The sequence below is a fragment of the Ananas comosus genome, linkage group 1 (genome assembly GCF_001540865.1).
Source record: "Ananas comosus cultivar F153 linkage group 1, ASM154086v1, whole genome shotgun sequence".
Classification (NCBI taxonomy): Eukaryota; Viridiplantae; Streptophyta; class Magnoliopsida; order Poales; family Bromeliaceae; genus Ananas; species Ananas comosus.
Window position 1 is genome coordinate 14,191,370 of NC_033621.1, and position 16,040 is coordinate 14,207,409.

At 34.1% G+C, this 16,040-nt stretch overlaps 2 protein-coding genes across 2 annotated transcripts; both read right to left on the reverse strand.

Annotated features, from left to right (window-relative positions):
* LOC109722069 (fructose-1,6-bisphosphatase, cytosolic) lies at positions 23 to 3,695 on the reverse strand. The gene is made up of 11 exons (XM_020249956.1): positions 3,456 to 3,695; positions 3,283 to 3,357; positions 3,124 to 3,185; positions 2,924 to 2,990; positions 2,162 to 2,275; positions 1,760 to 1,846; positions 1,478 to 1,548; positions 1,339 to 1,404; positions 1,165 to 1,251; positions 979 to 1,054; positions 23 to 483 (listed from the first exon to the last, which is right to left on the reverse strand). The coding sequence occupies exons 1-11, from the start codon at positions 3,660 to 3,662 to the stop codon at positions 370 to 372; spliced, it is 1,026 nt and encodes a 341-aa protein (XP_020105545.1). The 5' UTR covers positions 3,663 to 3,695; the 3' UTR covers positions 23 to 369.
* LOC109719213 (histone H3.2-like) lies at positions 12,173 to 14,942 on the reverse strand. The gene is made up of 3 exons (XM_020245763.1): positions 14,723 to 14,942; positions 14,356 to 14,622; positions 12,173 to 12,289 (listed from the first exon to the last, which is right to left on the reverse strand). The coding sequence occupies exons 1-2, from the start codon at positions 14,870 to 14,872 to the stop codon at positions 14,362 to 14,364; spliced, it is 411 nt and encodes a 136-aa protein (XP_020101352.1). The 5' UTR covers positions 14,873 to 14,942; the 3' UTR covers positions 12,173 to 12,289; positions 14,356 to 14,361.

Here is a 16,040-nt window from a genome sequence, read left to right on the forward strand (position 1 = left end):
TAACATAATAGTTAGAATTACATTAATAAGTTCAAACACATAATATAATTGCACAAAACACAATACAACTATTACAAATGATTGAGTCCGAGTTCTTGTCCGGGTTTGGATATGAAAATGATTATACACCCTACCCATCAAATGATCGGATCCAAGTCAGATCTGAATCGGATATGAACATAAAATATTCGGACCCATATATGAAACTTAATGCATCTCTAAAAATAAGTGATCACGAAAATCGAAAGATTGATTCATTTAGAGAGAGAGAGAGAGAGAGAGAGAGAGAGAGAGAGAGATTGGTTACAAATAGGACCACTATAAGAATAGCAGTCATTTATCAATTGTTAAGCAAGAACATCCTACAGATCAAGCCTGGCCGTCTTCGGCAGCGTAAAACGCTTTGATCTCCTCGACATCGTCGTAGCTTCCGAGAAATATGGGAGACCTCTGGTGAATCTTGGTAGGAACCAAGTCAAGGGCCTGCAAATAAACACCACTATTTTACTACTAACTTAATCTACACAAACATGAATAAGTAACAAGTGATTTTTCTCCATTAAGAAAGATCATTAATGCTTCAGATGTGTTCTACCTGTTTAACCATTTTATGTTTAATATACAGACATAACAGAATCATAAAATTGTCTGTCTTTGACTGAAAATTCGAGAAAATACTCGTCTTTGCTTTCGAGTTGTCGACAATTGAAAAGAAATCTTTGCTTTTGAGTTGTCGACAATTGAAAAGAAATGTAAAAGATTAATACTAATTGTGTTTTCGTTCTCCTGTAACTTTCGAACATTACGAATTATTACCTACTGTTGATGTATGTCAGAGAGGAGGCGAAGTTGCAACAGCACAATTTGAGATGAATACAAGACGAAAGTTATTTAAACGAGTATTAAGAATAACTCGAATGAGCTAAAAACTTGACCCTGAATTTGCAACTGAAACAGGGAAGGGGGAAATCCTCGTACCCGTTGTTTCCCCGTAAAAGCCTGACCTCCTGCTTGTTCAATCAAGAACGACATCGGAAAAACTTCGTACAGAACGCTGTTTACATAAAAATTCAACTAACTTCAACAAAAGTGATTTTATAGAAAATTGCACACATTCCTGATGACTGCTGACCGAAATGTGGAAAATGGTAGAATCCTGCATACCGTAGTTTTCCGTTTGGACTCTTCTTATCTGCAGGATACATAAAGATGCCTCCGTAGAGCAACGTACGATGGACGTCAGCGACCATACTGCGGACAATTAACCGAGCACAATCATGTGAAGTTATAAATACAAAAAATACAGATCAAGTAATGAGGATCAGCAGAAAACCGCACCTTCCGATATATCTCAGAGATTTTGGTGGCGAGCCGTCCTGAGGGTACTTGCACTTCTCCACAAATCTGGAAAAAATACGAGAAGTTAAGCTCACGTGTTCTTTAGCCAAACAACCTTAATAAGCTGCGCAGAGCATACTTCGCAGTAGGTCCATCCCAATTTTTGGCATTTCCTTCGTTCACTGAGTATACTTTTCCTCTCTTTGGTATCTGCAGAGATAAGAAGTATATCACATCGCATTTACGTAACAGAGAGTAGTTGAATGATCGACAAATTCCTAAGGAATATTTATAGAAGATGAAAAATTTTACAGATGACACTGGCTGAGTAGAGCAGAGGCATAATAAGAAGATGAAGCAGATTCAGAAAAATACTGTATCAGTACTGATTGTTAAATTCAAGAGTATTTATCACGAGTACCTTTATATCTGGATGAGTCAGGATAAACTCGCCAAGAGACGGATCGAGAGTGAAGCCATTTACACCACTCCCGGTGCTGAGTACAAGCTGTGATTGCAAATTCCCATTAGCCCGTCAGCGGATGGATTTATTAGCACTTTTGTTAAGAAAACTATTCACAGAATGACCGGATTGAAACAAAGAATTGAAGTGCAGTGTCGCAATTCAAGCAAATTGAAGTTTCAATATAAGAAGTTCAGTACCCAATAGCGTGTTTGCGACAGACAATTTCTGTTACGCAACTACGTAACAGACCTAACTAGCAGGTTAAAAACATTCGCATTGATGGTCGTGCATTAGCGCGTCATGAAGTGAAATTTACAGGGTGAAATCTACACGAAGAAAGTGAACAGTCTAACTTACATTGCAAGAACTTCCATACATGCAGTAGCCAGCAGCCAGCATGTCCTTCCCAGGTTGCAGCACATCTTCAAGACTTATGTTATCCTTATCTTTAACCACATAAATTCCAAAAATCTACAAAAAGGTAAATTAACATAAACATTCTCCGACAATTAGAAGAAACACCCAAAAAAAAACAACTAAATTGATGATAAGAAGGCTAGAAAGATCTACAGACTGAAAAACCAACTAAATTGATGATAAAATAAGTGTATTTTCTCCCTGAGGAAATTAAAAATGCGCGTATATTGTGTACTCGAATCAGTATTCGAAATCACGGTCAAGTGTGAATAAGAATAAAAGAAGAGGAATTGGACTCAGAACTATTGAATATGATCTACACAACTCTATAAATGACCTATATAAAGAAAAATCAAATACTATGATTCTTAACATATTAGATCGTATATCACGTAAACCGGTTTAAATTTCCGTTTTAAGACCTTCGAAATTGAATTTTAGGATGCTGGTCCAAGATAGATACGGACTACGCGGTCCAGGCAACAAATTTCTCCTCCAAGTTTGCAGTGATCAGATCAGATGGCATCTATTCTCCACCATGCTTTTTTGGCTTTTGCTTTTGCTTTTGCAAGTTGTGTGTAATCAGGCACAAATATTTGGCGGAAAACACGCGTTTCTCCGCCCATGATATACCGCATTTAAAAGTTCCTTTGTGACTTAAAATTCGCAAACTTTATGACTTTTCGAAGGAGAAATTCATACCGTTCCGATCGAAACGCCACAATCGATGTTGGAAGAACCATCAAGTGGATCAAAGACAACACAGTATCTGCACCAAACCACCCCCAGCACGAAAAAAAAAAGAAGAAGGAAAAACACAATCTGAAATAAGTTTATCATAAACTAAAATTAAACTTCAAATCAGCTAGCTGCAAAAGTATTTCAGAAGAATCAGAGCACACTTTCCGCGCAGAGAGGGATCGACAAACGTCGCCTCCTCGTCCTCCTCCGATACAAGAATGCACTGCAATAAAAAAAGAAAGAGAGAAAAAATTCAGAATTATATGCATTTCAATCATCTTAATATGTGAAAAAAAAAGAAAAAGAAAAGAAAAACTTACGGTGCGACCGCTGCTGACCAGAGCCTTGATGAAGACTTCGTTGGAGAGCACGTCCAGCTTCTTCTGCTCTTCGCCCTGCTTCGAAATAGATGAGAGATGAAAGATGAGAGATGAGAGATGAGAGTTGAGAGATAGAGAGATTGATAATAATAAGGAAGGAACAATTAACAGGCCTGAACGTTGGTGTCGCCGGCGAGGCCGATGAGATGGGCGAGGCCGGCCTTGTTGACGGAGGAGCAGACGAACTTGCAGCCGAGGACGATGTGGCTGAGGAGGATGCTGAAGTCGCCGCGCGACTCCGCGTGCTTCGTCTGCTCGTTCAGCACGTGCCGCGTTAGCGTCATCAGGTCCGTCCGGTGCGCCTCCGCCTCGTGATTCATCCTCTTCCTCCCTCCCTCCCTCCCTCCTAAATTATTAATTCTTCCTCTTCTTCTTTATAAATAAATAAATTCCTATTCTAATTCTAATTGCTTTTCTCTCTCTGCCTATCTCTCTTTCTCTTCTTCTTCTTCTTCTTCTTAAAAAAGAAAAGTGATCGATTATATATATATATAGAGAGAGAGAGAAAGAAAGATATTTTTCTATTAATTATATGTGAATTTTATTTTATATAATATAATAATTTTATATTAATATAATATATATATATATATATACTGCGTTGTATGTATAAATTATATTATTTAAGTAGCCGGAGAAGGAGGAAGAGGAGGAAAGGGTTTAGGCCTATCTGCGGGCAATGGAAGATTCGGGGACACGTGGCGGCACCTCACTCCGACCCCGCCGCTGGGATAGGAGGAATTCTACACTGTCGCACTTGCACCAGGTCACCAATAACAAGTCAATTATATATTTTTTTTTCAAATAGAAGTACAATAAAAATATTTTTTTGCAATCATGATGGAACATATACTCCTAAAAGAATATATTTGATTGGTTTGTTATATCACGTCACCAATATACCCGTTGTATTCTAGAATTTTTCAGGAGAGAGAGAGTTTTTTCTCTTTTAAGAAAAAAAAATATTATCCTTCTTATTTATTTTTTTAAAAAAATAAATTTAATTAAAAATAAAAATTATTTAAAATTTAGATTTAAAATTGTATTTTTTTTTTAAATAATATATTTTGTTCTTTAATTTTTAGTGAATAATTGCGATACTTAATAAATGAATGCAACTTTTAGTAGGCGGAAAGATATGACTTTTAGTGAAAGAATACGACCACATTTTTATAGTGTGCCTTTTTAAGTATACGTCCTTTGGAATTAATTTTTACATTCATTGAATTTAACTCATATAACTAAATGATAGTTATGATCAAATAAAAAATCACAATTGAAATGTCACTTCACAAAACACCAGTTCATAAATAGTTATTTTATGAAGCACCCGTTCATAATTTATATAAGTATATATAGCATTGGTTGCAGAAGTATGAAACAACTAAAGTGTTTAAATCTCTATTCATAATAATTCTACTCTTATTTTATTATTTTATTTCTTTTGACAACTTAATCGAGTGAGTGCTTAATGACTCGACTTCGTATGTGCAAACGCAGTTAAAATTTATATTTTATTATATTCTGAGAGGCTGTTCATTGACCTTATATATACCAAATTAATTGAATGATAAGAACGAATTAAGTCTTATAAAAAATGGCATTACTATACGTCTTGAAGTTTTTTTTCATCTTTCTAATTAATACAATTTTCTCTACTTGAACCAATAAAATTTTTAATATTAATTATTAAATTTTTTATGACTTGCCCTAAAAATAATTGACGAATCCATCGTAGAAAGAGACGGATGGCGTCAGTGGGGAGGATGAGGACAGACGAGGTGGTGACGTGGGTATTACGGGGCAGACTGGAATTACCGTTTCGGGTTGGCAAATAACGGATTGGAATAAACAGATTGGATTAGCGCTTTTTTTTTTTTTTTTTTTGTTGCTAAAATACTAAAATCTCTTAAAAATATCCCTTTTTTTACTTTAAAAAATTTATATTTTATGGTCTGATACACTTATTAATCCGCCCTCCTAGTCCTCGGTCACTGCTTCTGTTTTTTTACACATAATTTATATATAATATAATATCAAAAATACTTCTTAAAATAGTAAGAATATATTAAAAAATAATTTATTCTTTATAATAAAGTAAAAAAATAACTTAGTCATTTTGCTATCTCTATTAACATCATAATCATTTCAAAATATTTTTAAAATTTTTAGATAATAAAATATATATTTTAAAAAATAATAATAATAAAAACAACGAATATTTATAAAAAAAAAATTATTTAATTCCTCTGGCGATAAAGTGATCTGGCACTGTCGGAATGAACGGATTGGATTAGCTCAAAATACGAAAAAACTAGTGCGCACCCGTTACACTATTTTAAATGTAAATTGTACTATTTAAAATAAAAGTTATACTTTTTAAATAAAAATTGCACTATTTGAAAATAATTACACCGTTTCTCCTCCTTAAAAAATGAGGGGAAGGAGGAGGAAGAGAAACAGTACAATTATTTTTAAAGAATGTAACTTTTATTTTAAAAGATATAATTTATATCTAAAATAAGGCAATTTACATCTATAATAATGCAGCATTCTTCTAAAATAATATAATTTCATTTTCTTCTTTCTTTTTCTCTAATTCTTCTTTTTTTTTTTTCTCTCTTTGTTCTTTTTCTTTTTTATTCTCTCTAAAGAGGCTGGCATGAGCCTCTTCGTTTTTTTCTTTTTTATTCTCTCTGAAGAGGTTGGTGAGGGCGGAGGAAGCCCATCTCGCCTTTGCCCCACACACCCTCGCCCTCGGCCGAGCGCCCCCAACCCTCCTCACCTCCGACCCCAGGCCCGCTCACCTCTTGTTCTCCTTGCCTCCGACCCTATTGAAGCCGTTGCGCAACCCTTTTCTTTTTTTTTTTCTATCCGACCCTCCTCCACCACTTTCGCAACCCTCCGCGTTGATAACTCTCTTTAGATTGATGCCCGAGATCATTCCTTTTAGAGGTAACAGCAGGGGGTATCGCCATTAACGCAGTGCTTATTCCTGAAAACCTGGTTGGAATGGAGGAATCAGAGGAATTATCGTATAGTTAACAATCATTCCCCAGTTCATGGGTCAGAAAGGTGACCTATACCTGAATTGAGGCGAGCCTACCCGGTTGGAAAGAAGAATGGAGAAGCTGACCTGGAATAATGCTACGCATGGCAGTGTCCCAGAGGGCGACGGTGAGCGCGACCTCGACAGGGTTGGAAGTTAGGAAGGCGAGGGTGCGGGCGCGGGCAACAGTGAGGGAAAGGGCAAGGGAGAGGGCACGCGGGGCGAAGGCAATGCGGGGCTGCCTTCGCCACCGCCATCCCTATTCGAAAATAATAAAAAAAAAAAGAACAAGAGAAAAAAAAAAAAAAGAAAAAAAAAGAGAGAGGGAGAGAGAAAAAAGCTAGAGAAAATGAAAGAAAAAGATACAATTACACTATTTTAAAAAAAACGTTACACTATTATAAACATAAGTTACACTCTTTGATATATAAATTGTACTATTTAAAATAAAAATTATACTCTTTAAACGAAAATTGCACTTTTTGAGAGATAGTTTCACTGTTTCTCCTCCTTAAAAAAGTAAAGAAAAAGAAAAAGGAGAAAAAACAGTATAACTATCTTTTAAGTAGTGTAATTTTTATTTAAAGAGTATAATTTTTATTTTAAAAGTTGTAATTACATGTATAACAATATAACATTTTTTTAAAATAGTACAACTTTATCTTCCTTTTCCTTCTTTTGTAGTTCTTCTTTCTTGTTTTCTAGTTTTGGCTTTCAATTATTATTTTTTTTTATTTTAAGCAAACAAAAGTACTTGACTAAAGATACTCTTATCATTCGTCTTTTTCGCCTCCGACCCTACCGAGGCCGCACTCGTTGCCTCCTGTCGTCACACTCTCCTCTGTCTCCATCTCGCACGCACGCCTTGAGTAGACACGATGGGCCACGTGCCCCCTCCCTCACCAGAGCGCTTCTCGGCCCCGAAAAGCACTTTACTTTTCATCATCGGCGACGGTGGTAAGGAAGTGAGTTACCAAAAGTGGGTTTGGTGGCTGAAAAAATTGCAGCAATGGAGATGGAAGGTGAAGGCGGAGGAAGAGGACAATAGTGCTATCGTTGTTATCGTCGTGAAGGACTGTAGAGATAGTGGAGGTGGGTTAGAGAGAGAAAAAAAAAATGGTCACGACGTAGTCTCATCAGGGTTGGAGGCAAGAAAAGCGAGGAGAGCAAGCGCAGGCAAGGGCGCGTGGAGTAGAGGCTAGACGGGGCATCTCAGAGGGCGGCGACAAGCGCAACCTCTGCAGGGTCGGAGACAAAGAAAGTGACGAGTGTGCGGGCGAGGACGAAGGTGCGCGGGTGCATGAGAGGACGAGAACAAGGGCGCGCAGGGTAGAGACGAGACAAGCCGCCTCTGCCTCCGCCACTCTCTTCAAAGAGAATGAAATAAAGAACGAAAGAAAAGTGATAAAGAAATAAAAATATTTTGATCAGTTTTCAAAAAAATCTAAAATGAATATGCAAAATCAAAATTCGTGACTTATTTTTGCAAAATCTTAAAACTAATGAATTTTTATGCAAATTGGCCTAAATATTTTGAAGTTGAAAATGGTATATTATATACTATTTTTTAAAAAATAATTTTGTAAGAAATTTTAATTGGTCAAATAATTATTTCAAAATTTTATTTAGTCAACTATTCTCTTCTTGGCAACTCCATACTATAATGAATAAAAATGAGAAAAACAATTAATCGTTAACCGTCTTTAAAAAAAATATTAAATTATTTGTCATTTTCAAGTTATGGGTTGTAAATTATGAAATATCATTTTCGAGTTATGGACTGTAAATTATGAAATATCATTTTCAAGTTATGGGTTGTAAATTATGAAATATCATTTTCATTAAATATCATTTTCATTAAATTATTAAATATCATTTTCATTAATCATTCAAAGAACTTTTCATATGGGTTGTAAAGAGTTTTTTGTAAAATTATTGGGATTATATGTAAATTATAAAAAAAAATTATTTCATTGTTAAAATTATACAAATAAATTATTCAAATATTTTTGGATTATTTTTTTTTTTGAGAAAAGATAGTGTGCTACCTGCTTCATTCATAGAATGCATGAACTAGGCTACAGGGTTGAGATAGCTAGGGCCTCGAAAGGAAGGCGTAGCTATCGAAAAAAAAAAAAAGACAACTATTTCAGGCGTGTTGAGACAATAAGGCGCGGACACGTTGTACCCCGGTACACTACAGCAGTTATATTTAAAGTAATGATTTTTGCTTTGCACTAGGAGCATCGAAAGGCGAACCCCCATGTAAACTAAGGGAAGTTATAGTAACCGCTAGCGATTTCAAACGGTTCCGATCGGCTGAAAGTGGTCCGAAAAAATAAGAATAATGGCTGATCGTGAAAAAGCAATAACTAATTAACAAGGGCAATCGATAAATAGATCAATAACGCCCTAAGGAGGAGTCTTTTTCCCGTGAACAGAAGACCACATTTATTTTCCTTGCAATTTTCTCGCATTTCTTAGAAGTAGTTTTACTTGTAGCCTCTTACTTTTCAGCATTTATTGTCTTTCTCTAGGAGTAGGAGTAAACTAGATCAACCGAGTCAATATGCCCATAGGCACACTCGATTCTTGTATTCTTTTCATTAGTCAGTTTCAATATATTTTAAGACTTTTGGCTTTTTAAGCCGACCAATCACTGTATTTTTATCCATTCGGCTCTTCGGCCGACCCTAATTTCTGTGCAGTCTGTACATTCGACTCATCCAGCCGAACCAATTCCACAGTAGAAATTTTCGAACTCGGCTAATCCGATCTCTCATCAGCTGAATCGCTTAATACAGTCGAAGGGCGCAAACTTTGAGAGTCACTATTCAAAACTATTTTTCATCCCTACACGTTCTTCGAGAAGGATCTTTAATCCGGTCAAGGATCAGAAAATTTGACTCCTAAGCAAAAGGACTTCCCAGGATCTGAGCAACAACTTAAGCCTGTGTACGACCAGACCAGGATCTAATTGGATGTTACGAAAAATCAAATCATTCCTAACTCTCCAAATGATTCACCAGCAAGCGGCCAATTTAGGAAGACTATTGCGCTCGTTATGCTTTTTTTTCTTGGCCATCGACCTATCCCATACATGACGTACGTCATCTCCTAGCTCCCCGTCTTGAACTCCCTTTAAACCCATCACCATGAAGAACTTAACAAAAACGCACTGAATAAACAGATAATCCACTGTCTCCTCATGCAATATATTTTTGGATTGTTAGTTTAGAATTTTCATATAGCTGTTAGCACTATATGTGCAAAATAAAATAAACCATTCGCCTTTTCTTTCTAACATAAAAGAAAATATTTAATAGCAAAATAAAAATATTTAATTTAGTAATTCAAATTTATTCTTAGAATATTATTATACTGACTAAATTAATTTAAATTAATATATTATTATTTAAAATTTAAACTATATATAAATTTAAGGGATAATTTCATCAATACCCTTCTAAGAGATAGGAATTTCATAAATGCCCCTATAAATTACAAAATATCAGCAATACCCCTCTATAAAACAAAAATATTCACAAATACCCTTAAGAATAACATTCCGTTAAAAAGTCATCTAATATTCTGTAAATACCCATTTTACCCTTATTAATTACTAATTTAACTAAGTGTAATAATTTAAGATTAATTACATGATCAAGATCAATTCTTAACCTTTCAATCACATAATAATTCAACATTCTTTTTAAAATTTTACAATTAAATATCTATAGTCTATTAAGTGTAATAATTAAATCTTGTTATAATTTTTCGCATGTAAATTATATATAGTTGTAATGCAATATTCCATTGTAATATTCAATATTAATTTCAAGATTTAATTTTTTTGAATTTTATTTAAATAACTCACATAAGTCATACAAAAAATGTTTTGATATAAATTTTTTTTGATATTAGTATTTTTCATATGACCCAATCAAGCAACAGTTTTTTAATTGCACATTTATTGTCAACAAAAAAATAACATTGTATGAAGACCCGCTCACCCATTAGTCCACTTTGGCATGGCCCTAGCTTTGAATAATATATATATATTATTAATTGAGCTCCTATATTTTTAAAAGTATCAAGTTATTAGTGGTTGTAGATTTGTGTCCATTGGATTAAGAGATGTGCGGTTAGATGATGTTTCCACATATTTTATCTACCAATAATTAGTACTAAAAATATTATTTTTAAAATTTGAAGGGTATTTATGAAATTATTTCTTTATTAGTTGCTGTCAAAAGAACACCCCAACCGAAGGTAAATTAGTCATTTTATAACCTAATCTTAACGTCCGTTAAAAAAAAGGGTATTTGTGATAATTTTCTATATTTGAAGGGGTATATATAATATTTTCAATTTTATAGGAGTATTTACGATATTTAGATATTTAAGAGGGGTAGTGGTGAAATTGCCCCTAAATTTAAAGTGGAACAAAATTATTTAATTAATTTTCAATCAAATGACCAAAATACTCTTCTTTGGAGTACATAATACTATTAAATAATCTGGTGTTACAGGTCATAACTAAAATAAATAAATAAATCTAATTATACGGTAAAAATAAAGAAACGGCACCAAAAAAAAAAAAAAAAACATATATGAAAACACTCTTTATTATTTATGCTTACTCATCAAAGAGAGTGAGGTGGACACTGAACACGACGCATCAAAAATTGTTTTCACAAAGCAATCAATGTACCGGAGGAATTCTACACTGTCACACTTGCTCCATGTCATCAATAACAAATTAATATTTTTTTTTTTTAAACAAAAATATAATAAAAATATTTTTTTACAATCATGATAGAACATATATCTCTAAAAAGAGATATTTGATTAGTTCGTTACGCCACGTTATCAATATACCCGTTGCATTCTAAAATTTTTCACTATTGGACGGTAGTACGAAAAATTATAGAATGCGACGGACATATTGATGACGTGACGTAACAAACCAATCAAATATTTCATTTTAGAAGTATATGTCCCATCATGATTGTAAAAAAATATTTTTATTATATTTTTATTTAAAAAGAAAGAATATAATTGACTTATTATTGATGACGTTGTGCAAATATGATACCGTAGAATTCCTCCCCAATAGCACAACGATTATATGCCTACTCATCAAAGAGAGTTAAGTGATGAGTGTTATGCTGTACTGCATACGGAAGCGATACTGTATTTAATATTTTGTTTTCGTTAGTATAGATTGTAATAATAAATATTTAAAAAATAATTTAAAAATTAAAATTAAAATTAAACGAACGATTGTGTTTTTTTGATAAATTAGTTATTTAAATAAAAAAATTTATCTTTTCATTTAATACAAAAATATCTCTTTATAAAAAACATTTTTTCACTATTTAAAAAAAGACGTGTTTTTTAATAAAAAAAAATATAACCTAAAAAAAGTATTACCTTCCATAGTAACTATCTTATCTCTTATAAATAAAAGATATTTAAAAAATTTCACAATAATATAATCAATTTTTCTTTCCTTTCTAATTTTTATACTAATTCTTAAAAGAGAATTTCTTAAAAGACCATTTATAAGAGATAAGATAGTTACTTTTTCTTTCCTTTCTAATTTTTATACTAATTCTTAAAAGAGAATTTCTTAAAAGACCATTTATAATTTACTTAAAATTCATTCATAATCCCCAACATTTTTTTTTTTTTTTGAGAGAGAGACAGGTAGTCCCCAACAAAATTAATATCATCTTATTAACAGGTTAAATACATTTAGAGCAAACGTTTACGTACCCGAAACGCAAGAGTTTGATTCCACGATTCTTTTGGTGGGAGAGCGCGGGACATGTGACTCTAGGCCCAAGCGAATATGCTGTGACGATCCCAAAAGAATCGTACGCCCCGACCGTTCTAGAACAAGTGATAAAGATTTTGATAGTGAGAATCCGAAACTCAAATTCAAATTCTAATTAATTTATATTTTTAGATAAATTTATTTTTAAATAAAATAAATAAAATGAATAGCGTACTAAGGGCTTTTTTTAAAAATAGCCCCCTAAAAAATTTTATTTTCGAAAATAGCCGTGTAAAAATTATTTGCAAAAAAAGCCCTGGCCCCGCCCCGTCAGCGCCACACGGGCGGGACTGGGCCAATTGTATAAGTTGAACACGGTGAACCATTCACCGTGTTCAACACAAAATTTTTGTATTAGACACGGTGAATGGTTCACCGTGTCCAATACAAATATATCCGACTTAGCCAAAAATGGCTAAGTTGTGGGTGTTTGTATTGAACACGGTGAATCATTCACCGTGTTCAATTATTTGTATTGGATACGGTGAATGATTTACCGTGTCCAATACAAATATATCCCACTTAGCCATTTTGTATTGGACACGGTGAACCATTCACCGTGTCCAATACAAAAATTTTGTATTGAACACGGTGAATGGTTTACCGTGTTCAATTTAAACACTTGGCCCAGTCCTGCCCGCGTGGCGCTGGTGTGGCGCTGACGGGACGGGGCCAGGGCCATTTTTGCAAATAATTTTTACACAGGGCCAATTTTAAAAAAAAAATTGTCAGGGGGCTATTTGCAAAAAAACCCCGCGTACTAACTATCTCTCAAAAAAAAAGGAAGATAGTACACTACCTATTTTATTTTATTTTATTTAAAAATAAGTTTAGCTGAAAATATAAATCAACTAGAATTCAAATTTGAAAACTCAAATACCAATCATTAAGTCATTTATCACTTGCTCTAGAAAAAGTCAATAAAAATAAGGAAAACTTCAAAAACCCACCCTGTGGTTTCGTAGTTTCTCACTTTGGTCCCCTGTGATTTAAAATGTATCAAATTGCCCCCTTGTAGTTTCTTACTTTATCACTGATTTAAAAAAATAATAATAAAATTAATAATAATAAAAAAAAGAAAAAAGAAATCACAGAAAGGCAAATTGATATATTTTAAACGACAAAAAAGCAAAATAAGAAACTACAAAATCACATGAGAGGTTTTTGAAGTTTTTCCAATAAAAATACCCAAATCTTAAAACACAACATTTGTAGGTAAAAATGAGTGGAAGCCCCCCCAACTATATTCTAATCTAAACGAGCCCTGCCAGCTATATTTTTAAATGTGTTAAATACATACAACTTCCTACAAACATACTAAATAAGAAATATATTTCTATAAAATTCAACTTTTATATATTATCTATACAAAAATTCTAATATTTTTAAATATATATCCTTCTAATTTATTACTATTAGAGAACAATTTATTATTATTATTATTATTATTATTATTATTATTATTATTATTACTATACTAAAATCCAAGAGGAGATTGATCTTAAACAAAAAGTTGTAAAATTTGCAACCCCTTTAGATTGTAGAATTAGTAGTTCTCTTTTTAAATTTCAGTAAATTGCAGTTATGATCCTCAAACTATGAGTTGAATAATATTTTGATCTTAAATTATTCTAGTTTGAGTTTTCTAAAGTATTATAATTAAATCTCACAAACTAATTTAACTAATTAACTAGGAATTAATAAATCATTAAATATAACAATAACATAAAAAATATTATGATCATTGATGCAAAAATAAGTAAAATACTACATTATTTTTACATCAATAATATATTAATGGTTAGTTAATTAAATTAAATGTTAATATAAAATAACTAAACATCAGATTTAAATCATGTGATAAACACCACCATTATAAGTACCATTTAACTACGGCTTTCCCCCCAATCAGATGCACAACTATCACTTCCCCAGCAGAATCAATCAAATTAAATAATAGACATGCATCTTTCGAATTACACATCATTCCGAGACCTAAAATCAAATCACTCCCATTCCATCGAAAAACCCTAATCCAGATCAAACCACACACACACACACACACACACACACACACACACAAAAAAAAAAAAAAAAATCTAATGGACACCGAAACCCTGACCTGTTGTCACGCCCTCTCGCCGCGGATCCTGCGCGCAAGCTGAATATCCTTGGGCATGATGGTGACGCGCTTGGCGTGGATGGCGCAGAGGTTGGTGTCCTCGAAGAGGGCGACGAGGTAGGCCTCGGCAGCCTCCTGCAGGGCGGCGACGGCGGAGCTCTGGAAGCGGAGATCGGTCTTGAAGTCCTGCGCGATCTCGCGGACGAGGCGCTGGAACGGGAGCTTCCGGATCAGCAGCTCCGTGCTCTTCTGGTACCTGCGGATCTCCTTCACGCCCCCCGTCGCCGGAGCCGACTTCCGCGCCGCCTTCGTCGCCAGCTGCTTCCGCGGCGCCTTCCCCCCGGTCGACTTCCGCGCCGTTTNTCTCCCGCAGCGCCACCGTCCCCGGCCGGAACCGGTGCGGCTTCTTCACGCCCCCCGTCGCCGGAGCCGACTTCCGCGCCGCCTTCGTCGCCAGCTGCTTCCGCGGCGCCTTCCCCCCGGTCGACTTCCGCGCCGTTTGCTTCGTCCGCGCCATTGCCTGGAAATGGAGCTCTAATCTGAGATCTAGGGTTAGGGTTCGGGGATGGAGAACGATCGATGCGGGAGGAGAGGGATGAGGTGGGGGGAGGGGGTTTATATAGGATTTGGGGGAGGGGGGTGTTTTTGAAATTTTAAATTTGGGGGCGAAATGTTTTTTTTTTTATTTTTTATTTTTTATTTTTTATTTTGGCGCGGGGAGAAGTAGGGAGGAGAAAAAGAAAATTTGGGGCGTCGGATCGCGTTTCGTTTGAAATGTACGGTGCCGATCGTGTTGCGATGTGATCGCGATCCGTGGGTCCTCTCGTGGTTGTTGGTTATTGGACGGCTACTAATGCTTCTAGCGGGGGAAAAGTGACTTAACTTTTTGTTTTTTTTGGCTATCGCGTGATTTAGCAAAAAAAATAGATTTAATTATTTTTTATAATAATTTATTTATAGTGGTTTATAGCAAATTCCACTTGCAGATGGATTCATTTATATCAAATCAAAATATTAATTTTTAAATTCAAACCAAGAATTATAATACAAAAATAATCATGTGCAACCAAACACCCTTTGTTGCAATGAGCTCAAAAAGTGAAGAGTGATATAGTAATTTTGCAGGAATTTTGACTGTTTTTAGCAGAAATTTTAAAAGAAACTTTTCAGAGATTTTTCTGCATTTATTAGAGTCATCAGGAAAGAAATAAATAAAATATATTTACAAATTTATTTTTAATCTTTTGAAATAGACAATGAAAAGTATAATAATGGTTGAGTAACAGATTTTCTTCTTATAAGAAAATTCATATCTGAAGCTTGTACCAAATATATGGGCTCAAAGTTATGGTCATTATTTATAGTGTTATGAATCATAAAAAAAGTAAATTTGACAATAATGAATATTATTGACTGTCTCTAACATAAGTGATAAAAAACTTAGTAGTTGGTATATGAGATTCTAAGTTTGAAATCTAATTACTTCATATTTCTAACTAAGTTAATTTTTTTAAAAAATAAACGAAGCAGATAGCATTCTATCTTTTTTTTAAACAAAAAAATTATGAATATTGTAAGGAAAGTTTTGGACCTTATTTAGTGTGGTTACTTTTTTTATTTACTATTATTACTTTTTTTTTAATTCTAAGCACAAATTCTACCATAGGGGGCAAACATCACAAAAA